Genomic DNA, 10698 nt, shown 5'->3' with positions numbered 1-10698 from the left:
CTATTCCATCGGAGCCGGCTTCGACCGACTGCTCTTCCGTTGGCTTCCGGAACGTGGAGCTATATTGCTGAGAAAACGGGAGGAAATTACCAAACGGATGGGGGACCGTCATCGTGGCCACCACTCTGGCTGCCGCCGCCGCCGTCTCCGTCGTAGAATTCAAGGAAGCATCCGATGAGGAGAAGTAGCAAAAAAAGGTTGCTCTAGCTCACATGCTTCCGGTTGACGATTCGCTATAGGTAGCTCTAGACATACCATATATAGGGCAGAGGACCGACACGGACCGACCGTTTCGTTCGCCGTTCCGTTGATCTGACAGAGGCACCGAGGCGAACGGATGTTTTGGAGGGATAGCTGAGCGCGGCCAGGAATCCTGTCCTGGATGGATGAAATTGTTCGTCGTTTCCTTTGCTGTCTAACTTCCGGCTGTCGGTTGCTTTTGCCACCGCCGGTCGGAGGGCAAAAACCTGAACTTTTCACCGTGCGTTTCCTTGCAGCAGTCGGAACAGGATATGCGAATGGTAGGTTTAGTAAATGGGAACTTTTCTTTTTAAAAAATCACTAAGTTTTAACAAAATTCACAAAACTGACAGCTACCAGATTCTCTTCGCATCCAAGCATGTCAAGCAGATCCAGTGCCTGAGATGGCGGAAGAGTCAGCTTGCTGCTTTTCACGCAAATCGCACATTATCGCATCTCACCTTAACTAATTGACTGAAATTAATTTTATAAATTTCCGCGTGGCCCCTCCGGGAATGAAGAAAGTCCCCAAAACATGGTTCTTAAAATATCCGAAGCGACCGTACTGCAGCACCGTGTTCCAAGCAGCACCAACATCACAGGAGGCTGTGGCGCATTTATGTATGTCAGGTGCGTGCGTTACGGCTAATAAGTGACGTACGGGGAAATGCTCAGGCAATTTCTCATTCCTGATCCAAATTTGGCAAATATTCAAGTATTTCGATTGCAGGTTTTGATTGGTGATCTAAATTGAAGCTCTGCTTTGAAGAAGCTCTGGTACTTTCAATTCCAATCAGAATAAAACAGCAACCTACAGCTTGTTTGAAACATGGTGCGTAAATGCGTAAGTGACAGAGTGCGATCGCAACGACAACGCCAGTGTTGACATATCCTGAAATCTGAAACACAAGTGTTGTTGCACTGCTACACGTTCGCGGTTTAGTTGACACTTGTTGAAAAAACTTGCTCTTGTTAACTAGCTAAAACGTACTTTTGGGGTTTTGTACTCATGTCAAAAATGTCAAAACTGGCATAAACGAAAAAAAGTTGAAAATGTCAAAAATGTCAAAAATTACAAAAATGATAAAAAATGACAAAAATGTCCAAAATGTTAGAGATATGAAAAATGTAAAAAACGCCAAAAAGGTTGAAAATTTCAAAAATATCAGAAATGTCATAAATGCCATAAATTCCATAAATGTCATAAATATCATAAATGTCATAAATGCCATAAATGTCATAAATGTCATAAATGTCATAAATGTCATAAATGTCATAAATGTCATAAATGTCATAAAGGTCATAAATGTCATAAAGGTCATAAATGTCATAAATGTCATAAATGTCATAAATGTCATAAATGTCATAAATGTCATAAATGTCATAAATGTCATAAATGTCATAAATGTCATAAATGTCATAAATGTCATAAATGTCATAAATGTCATAAATGTCATAAATGTCATAAATGTCATAAATGTCATAAATGTCATAAATGTCATAAATGTCATAAATGTCATAAATGTCATAAATGTCATAAATGTCATAAATGTCATAAATGTCATAAATGTCATAAATGTCATAAATGTCATAAATGTCATAAATGTCATAAATGTCATAAATGTCATAAATGTCATAAATGTCATAAATGTCATAAATGTCATAAATTTCATAAATGTCATAAATGTCATAAATGTCATAAATGTCATAAATGTCATAAATGTCATAAATGTCATAAATGTCATAAATGTCATAAATGTCATAAATGTCATAAGTGTCATAAATGTCATAAATGTCATAAATGTCATAAATGTCATAAATGTCATAAAGGTCATAAATGTCATAAAGGTCATATATGTCATATATGTCATAAATGTCATAAATGTCATAAATGTCATAAATGTCATAAATGTCATAAATGTCATAAATGTCATAAATGTCATAAATGTCATAAATGTCATAAATGTCATAAATGTCATAAATGTCATAAATGTCATAAATGTCATAAATGTCATAAATGTCATAAATGTCATAAATGTCATAGATGTCATAAATATCATAAATGTCATAAATGTCATAAATGTCATAAATGTCATAAATGTCATAAATGTCATAAATGTCATAAATGTCATAAATGTCATAAATGTCATAAATGTCATAAATGTCATAAATGTCATAAATGTCATAAATGTCGTAAATGTCATAAATGTCATAAATGTCATAAATGTCATAAATGTCATAAATGTCATAAATGTCATAAATGTCATAAATGTCATAAATGTCATAAATGTCATAAATGTCATAAATGTCATAAATGTCATAAATGTCATAAATGTCATAAATGTCATAAATGTCATAAATGTCATAAATTTCATAAAGGTCATAAATGTCATAAATGTCATAAATGTCATAAATGTCATAAATGTCATAAATGTCATAAATGTCATAAATGTCATTAATGTCATTAATGTCATAAATGTCATAAATGTCATAAATGTCATAAATATCATAAATGTCATAAATGTCATAAATGTCTTAAGTGTCATAAATGTCATAAATGTTATAAATGTCATAAATGTCATAAATGTCATAAATGTCATAAATGTCATAAATGTCATAAATGTCATAAATGTCATGAATGTTATAAATGTCATAAATGTCATAAATGTCATAAATGTCATAAATGTCATAAATGTCATAAATGTCATAAGTGTCATAAATGTCATAAATGTCATAAATGTCATTAATGTCATTAATGTCATAAATGTCATAAATGTCATAAATGTCATAAATGTCATAAATGTCATAAATGTTATAAATTTCATAAATGTCATAAATATCATGATTGTCATAAATGTCATAAATGTCATTAATATCATAAATGTCAATTATGTCATAAATGTCATTAATGTCATTAATGTTATTAATGTCATTAATTTAAAAAATGTCATAAATGACAGAAATGTCAACAACGTTAAAAATGTTAAAAATGTTATAAATGTCATAAATGTCATAAATGTCATAAATGTCATTAATGTCAAAATGTTCAAAATTCAAAACATGTCAAATTTTTAGCTAATTTTACGGTTAAATAAATTACAATTTAATTTAACAAAAAAAAACCCTTATTTATTTCACATATCACTTTGTTCATGAATGAATAACATGCCGATTTACAGAAATCATCTTTGGAAATACTGCTTGTTGAATATTACCATACAATAAATAAAGAAATATTTATTTCAATGCCACTTTTTCACTTGTTAGCAAAAACGTTCCCCCTGAGGTAGCGCAGAAAAATCCCTTTGCAGACTGGCAAAGTCCAACGTGGAGGAATTCTTAGCAATGTCAACTGAAAGTAAAAAACGATAACACTTAATTCAATCAATGTCTCATAAAAAATCACCACCTGGAGAGCATGATACCAGTAACCCGTCGTAACTTCCACCTTGCCAATCGTCCAAACGGCCATCCTAGCGTACCGTTCCACATCAACAGTGATCAATCTCCAGAAATTCAACGACTGCCACTGCCTGTTCAGGTTGGTGTCCACCATCATCGGGGTGACCAGCTGACATTCGACGCCGGTTCCGCGCAGTTCCTGCTGCAAGCTTATCGTCAAACTGTTCAGGTATGCCTTCGAGGCGGCGTACAGTTGAATGTACGGAATCGGAATGTACCCGGAAGCAGAGGTAATGTTCACCACAATGCCCCGTCGGCGACGTTTCATTCCCGGCAGAACCATGTGAGTTAATCGGATCGTGGGACACACATTCACCGAAACGTTCTGCTCCAGGTCTTGTTGGGAAAGTTCGTCCAAAGTGAGCGGATTTTCGTGAATTATTCCCACGTTGTTCACTATAATTTTAAGGCATAGCTTAAACTTGATTACAGAACCTAAAAAGTTTCCGATTAGCTACCTAACATTCCAATGTCCAAATTCTCAAGCTCGGGCCGAATCTCATCGTACACCGACGGACCTTCGGCGAAGTCAACGGCCATCCATTTAACCTCAACTCTGTGTTTAGTTCGAATTTCCTCCGCCAATGCGCTCATCTTCGAAGCGGTTCTTGACAGCAACATTATATTCATTCCCTTGCCGGCAATATTTTTGGCGTACTCCTTGCCAATGCCATCGGAAGACCCTGTAATCACTGGAAAATTCCATGGAAAGTTTGCAATCTCTAATCAGAATGCCAAGGTCACTGCTAGAACCAGTTTCTTACCAGCCCATTCTCCGTATCGTTTGCAAAAATGTTGCTTTCTCCGAAAACACAAATCATAGAGGATTTCCAGCGGTGATTTGAGGTTATCGTAGAGATACTGAACACACGCGTACACCCCGACAACGGTGATGATACTGCTGAGAATACTTCCGGTTTCTAGCATGATGCTGTTGTTCGGACGGTGATACGACTAGAACTAATCCTACTAATGCGATTAGACAGTTACTAGAGGAGATCATTTTAGTATAAGTAAGTAATGTGCAAATGCACGCTAGTAGAATCCGCCAGACAGGGACGCGGGCAGCGCGGCAGGTGCACTCTGCTACGCTCACCTTGCACTTGCACTTGCGGTTGCAGCGCGGCAATCAAATTGCCTGTAATAGCAACTGGAACCGGCTTAAACACACCTTGATTGTTACTGTTTTTACAACTAAATAACTTATTTCCAAGTGCATACCGTATTTCGAATGCCGCTATTTTTCTGCCGCTATCTGCCTAGGCTATGAAGTACAAAGTCGATACGCGCTGTCAGAATATGCAATCACAAGCAAGCGTCACCGTCGCACAGTGGTGATTCTTTGAATAAAAGTCAAAACCCTAAAAGTACTTTGATCATTCTATCCTCTGAATGATAATCTAGGGGAATAGCTTAAAAGATGCTAAGTGACAGTTCAATTTACTATGAAAAGAGTTTTGACCACATTTTCTCTCTGGTTGGTCCCACAGTGGCAGCAGGCAGTTCTCAGTAGGCGGTTAGAATTAGTTGGCCAGCACGAGGAACGGGTTTCTGCCGGCGGAATGCCGGGGAAGGAATTGTTGTTGATGTTATCGGGGTAATTTTTCAGAAGATTGGCCGTTAATTTTCCAGAAGAGAGTGAAATTTGTTTGCTGTTTAACTGTGTAACAACAGATGAAACAATTTTATTATCATGTCTTCATTGCACGTAAAGTGAGCTAGAAGTGAGTTGTAGAACAAGTTACTGAGAAATTCAATCTCAGGCGATCATCCTTAGCATTTATGGTAGCTTGACATCGAATCGCTATTGACTCGACATGCTCAGTGGTAATAAACCTGTCCGCCATGAATTTAACGCCGGTTCTTCGCAACTGGAACAGAGCTGCAGCCTATCTCTATCCTTAAACATTCGAGTGTTGATAAACATCTTTAGTACATCTCTATTTCCTGTCAATCGAAGCACTGGTTTTTGATAAATACAGAGTTTACTAGACTCGTAATGCCTCCCTCTAATTTGTCTGAAAGTTACGAAACAATTACTCGAAAGTTTGTATATAAATCTAAGTTAATTGCTATATTATCGTTCAGATAAATTTAAATATTCATTTTAGTTGGTCACGTCCAATGTGGATCATTGAAAAAAGAGATTTAAGGGATGTTAGTTCGAGACTTGCTGCTATTACAGATTGTGAAATTTACAGTAATTGGAAAGGACTGTGAAATTATAAACTCCTGAGGGTTGCCTTCAAAATGAACGATGCCTTCTCGAATATTGAACCTGAAACTATTGGCCATCCTTTGGTAATGTAGTTCAAACTTCACCACTAGGGCGGCGCTGTCGCTTATTTTTTTTGAGGAAGCAAAACAAAATGATAATGTTTTAAGATAGTTTGTGGAGAATTGTGTTTTGAGGAACTCTTCCTTGAATATGAAGTTAGTACATAATCAATTTTTGGATAAATTAAACAGTTAATCTTAAAAAACATGATTTACGTCCAGATATATCAAACAAAAGCAAGTGCGGGGCCTACCTCGAAGTCGACGGCCTCTATCGAGTTTTCTGCTAAATATAGTCTTCGCTGGTCGTTCTTCCGGCATTCTAGCTACATACTCAGCCCACGGCAACCTGCCGTGTTTTATCCGCTCAAGTATATCCGCCGATTTATACACCTGGAACACTTCATGGTTCATGCGTCTGCGCCAAACATCATTTTCTAATTTGCCGTCAAGGATTGAACGCACAATCCTACGCTCAAAAGCACCAAGAGCTCGCCGATCGGCTTCTTTCAACGTCTCGCAGCTTACCTCCGTAGTAGAAATGGTCGGGTTTCGGGTTTTCGAACCCAAAACCCGAACCCGACCCGTACCCGACGGGTTCGGGTTTGAAAATTTTTGAAAGTGTCGGGTACGGGTCGGGTTCGGGTTTGGTGAAAAAAAAAAACTTTCGGGTTCGGGTTTAGGTATGAAAACCCGAAACCCGACTATAAAATCTATGAAATCTCGGGTTCGGGTTTCACAATTTCAGGTTCGGATTTCATGGAAATAAAATTTTCGGGTTCGAGTCAGGTTCAAGTTCAAACGAAAAAAAAGTTTCGGGTTCGGGTCGAGCTCGGGTTTCGACCGAAAAAAAAATCAGGTTCGGGACGGATACGGGTTTAAAAAATCACAAGAAGGTTGTATGCAAAGCCACGACCGCAAGGTTGAAGTAGAATACTTTTACAAGAAAGATAACCTGGCTGCTTGCGTGTCAGTCATTTTTTCTAGTAAATAAACGTTGACCGTTCATTGGCAGTATTGTAATTTCTTTTTGTCTGATATTTTGAATGAAGTTCATTGGATATTTTTAAATTTTGTGCAAATGAGAAGTTGAAGCGCTGCCGAATTGTAATATGCACATTTAATACGACATCATTAAACGGGAACGGAACAAAGGCTACGGTTATGCAGAACGCGAATGCCGGCGCGATGCGATTCGCCTTACCGTGGTGAAATGTACAGCTCTTTTTAAGGCGAAGTAGAGCTATACATTTCAACAGATTTCGTCTTGCCGAATCGCATCGCGCCGTTATTTGCGTTCTGCATGACCGTAGCCAAACACTAAGCGACGCAAACACGTAATAATAGTCAGAGTATGCATGTAGATGAAGCTAATTAACTTTGGATTATAGCGCAAAACGAGAAAATATTAACTCTTCAAATAATCATTTGTGTTCTTCAAATTTCAGTTGTTCAATTTGATATCCGATGAAATGTTTGTTTATTATCTGATGAAGCTCTTATATAGGCCAAATGATGCATTCCCAATTTACTAGGTCCATAACTCTGCCGACCGTGCTTGGGAAAGCGCGGTATAACGACCAATCAGAGGTCGAATTTTGTGTTTTGACAAGGCTTACGAGTTTTCAATAGTACAATGGTTCGAATGATAAAATTGCAATTTCATGCATTTGGTAGGAATCTTAGAAGATTTTCTAATCGATTGCTGCAAAAACGAAGGAAATCCATCGAAAACTAACCGATTTATTAGCATTTGAAATTTTTCTCACTTTTTTCAGTTTTAGATTTCCATTTTACATCCCTATGTAGCCGAACTTCCTGAGAGAAGTATTCTAATTCAAAATTAAATCTTCATTAATTCATTTGTTGTCCTTATAAGGACAATTGTTCAATTTATCATAGGATGTAGTGTTTATCTTACATCTCTGTGTTACCTTGATAGTGAGGACTAAGGCGCACGGTCAACACAATGAGAAAGGTGTTTTCACATTGAAAACTAGACACGGCTTTACTGGAGGAAGTGTTGGCAAATGCATCTACCGCTAATACCACCGCTATCATACGAAAGCGCGTCGTTTCATGTGGGAAATATCAACAACGAAAAATGACGCGCGTCTAAGCATAACCCGAACTGTTTCGCCGTGCTACTTCCACATCGGCCTCAGGGAAGTACCGGCTGCATCTGCATCTACCGCTGAGGCTGTCACTATACTGCTATTGGTACCAAAAGCTATTAACTCTTCAAATAAGTGTTTTATTTGTTCTCAAAAGAACAATTGTTCAATTCAAAATCGGATTTACGCAATCGCATCTCTGTAATTTTGCCGACAATAATATTCTTCTGAACAAAATGATACAACTTTCCCATTAGTCCTCTGCCATAATAGACGCGAAAAGCGACGCGAACCGATTCGCTCAGCTGTAGGTTAATGTACAGCCATCAGTAGAGCTGTACATCAACCTACGGCCGAGCGAATCGGTTCGCGCCGCTTTTCGCGTCTACTATGGCAGAGGCCTTAGAGAAAGTTGCTGGCTGATGTATTCACTTCATGCAAGCCTGCTGCTGATGCTTCCCGCTACCACACTGAAACAGCATTTTAGTGAAGAGAGTGTCGTTGCATCAGCTGACCCTGCTACTATCGATGCTGATATACCCGCTGCAACAGCTACGCTATGCATAGCCATGCCACAGTTGTGGCCGCTATACGCTGGCCCAACTGCTGAGCAACTGCAACGCTATCCGTAGCCATGCCACAGTTGTGGCCGCCATTGGTATTCGCTGTACCTGCATCTGCTGGCCCTGCTGCTATCGATGGTGAGATCCGCTGAAACTGCTACGCTTATTCGCAGCCATGCCACAGTTGTGGCTGCTATCCGCTATCGATGGTACCCACTGCTCGCTCCCGCTGCTGCTAAGGGAGGACTGCTGTCATCGCTGTTCAGAACTACTATGAGCGGTTCGACTAAAACAGGCTCTTATATAGGGATGAAATAGGAATGAATTATTTTACGTACGTGGTGGAATGATATAACTTGAAAAATATGTGTGACCTCATTCTGGTTCAGAGCGATCATTTGATGAGCTCCACCTCCTTTTTTAGTTTCTAAAGTTTTTCCTCAGTTTCGTAGCACGGATGCACAAAAATGATTTCTTGTGAACATTCTGTCGAGCCGGACCGATAGCACTCTCATTGAATCAACAAAATAACATGTTTTGTGTCGTGTTGTGCAGCTTGGTTGAAGAAAATGTTCCCGTCCCCATGTCGCATGTAAGCAGACTATTGCGTTCAGTAGACAGTAGATAGTGTATCCAGCGAATAAACACCGATGGTGCTCTCACACACGCAACGGTTTTAACCCGTATCTTATTGCGGTTTGTAACATCAAGCGATTTCGTTTGCTCGCTGTTGCGTGTTGCATCATGTTGCAACTTGGCAGCTGGGAGACGACGAAATTCTGTTAATGCTGATTGATTGAATCGACTTCATATTAGCTCTGCATAGTCGAACTAACTGCTTTTGTGAATGCGTTCTAACAGGGCAGTTTATTATTCAATGTCGGTTATGCTGATCGCAGCCTTTGCGCTGCCCCTACAGTGGGGAGTTTACTAAATAAAGTAAAAATTAGACAACTACAACAGAATTTGATTGCATCCCGCACAGAAAGTCTGCTTGTGTTGATGCCAGAAAATTATTAACCTTCAATTATATTTTTATTTGCCTTCAAAAAAGCATTTTGCTGTTCAAAATCGGTTGCTAATTACCACCTTTGAGCTGCCCTAACATTGGGGGAATTAAGATACACGGACAACATGCACTGTGGAAGCTATTTCAAATTCAGTAAATTAGACGGGTGCGACAAATTTAAATTGCTAGAATGCAACACAGAATACTTGCTTGCGTTGACAAAAATTATTAACTTTCAATGACTTGTTTATTTGCCTTAAAAAAGGCATTTTGATTTCCAAAATTGGATTACCTGATGGCAATCTCATGCTGCCCCAACACGGGGGGAATAATGGCTGTCTGGCGACACACGCTGAGGAAAACCGCGCTGCTCCTGAGACGTGGTGACCAACCACAGGGCTAGTGCTGCTGCTAAGGAAGGACGACTGCTGTTGTCGCTGTCTAGAACTATTATGAGCGGCTACGGCTGAAACAGGCTCTTATATAGGCCAAATAGCATGTTTTCAATTCCAAGATATATGATCCTGTCGACCGTGCTTGGGAAGCAAGCATATAACGACCAATCAGAGGTCGAATTTTTCGTTTTGACAAGGCTTGACTATTTTCATTAGTACAATAGTGTGAATGATAAAATTACAATTATCTTATTTTGGGAAGAATCTTAGAAGATTTTCCAATCTATTGCTGCAAGAACGAAGGAAATCCATTGAACACTAACCGATTTATTAGCATTTGAAATTGGACATATTTTTCACTTTTTTCGGTTTTAGATTTTCATTTCACATCCCTATGTAGCCGAACTTCCTGAGAGAAGTATTCTACTTCAAAACATCAAACCCGACCATCTCTAATCCGAAGGCGTCTTCCAATGCTCTACGGTTTATATCAATGATGTTGATGTCGTCCGCAAAACCTAGAAGCATTAGCAATATTCAGACGGAGAGTTATGCGGAGGGAATGTTGTGAGCCAAACGAACATGTCAAAATCCGAGCCAAACGAACAAGAAAGGTAACACATTGAGAGGTATTGCAA

At 38.7% G+C, this 10698-nt stretch overlaps 1 protein-coding gene across 1 annotated transcript; it reads right to left on the bottom strand.

Moving 5' to 3' along the window:
* Positions 1-3368: 3368 nt before the first annotated feature.
* Positions 3369-4671, bottom strand: LOC129730196 (inactive hydroxysteroid dehydrogenase-like protein 1). Its single transcript, XM_055689348.1, has 4 exons — positions 4467-4671; positions 4161-4394; positions 3650-4098; positions 3369-3592 (listed from the first exon to the last, which is right to left on the bottom strand). The coding sequence occupies exons 1-4, from the start codon at positions 4627-4629 to the stop codon at positions 3497-3499; spliced, it is 942 nt and encodes a 313-aa protein (XP_055545323.1). The 5' UTR covers positions 4630-4671; the 3' UTR covers positions 3369-3496.
* Positions 4672-10698: the final 6027 nt, after the last annotated feature.

This window comes from Wyeomyia smithii, chromosome 3 (genome assembly GCF_029784165.1).
Source record: "Wyeomyia smithii strain HCP4-BCI-WySm-NY-G18 chromosome 3, ASM2978416v1, whole genome shotgun sequence".
Classification (NCBI taxonomy): Eukaryota; Metazoa; Arthropoda; class Insecta; order Diptera; family Culicidae; genus Wyeomyia; species Wyeomyia smithii.
This window is presented reverse-complemented; position numbering and strand designations above follow the sequence as displayed.

Excerpts from the sequence above, each read along its gene's own strand:
- LOC129730196 (XM_055689348.1), bottom strand. The coding sequence starts at position 4,629 with ATGCTAGAAACCGGAAGTATTCTCAGCAGTATCATCACCGTTGTCGGG. Across the intron at positions 4,395-4,466 it reads ACGATACGGAGAATGGGCTG|TGATTACAGGGTCTTCCGAT; the intron begins GTAAGAAACTGG and ends GGAATTTTCCAG. Across the intron at positions 4,099-4,160 it reads TTTGGACATTGGAATGTTAG|TGAACAACGTGGGAATAATT; the intron begins GTAGCTAATCGG and ends TTAAAATTATAG.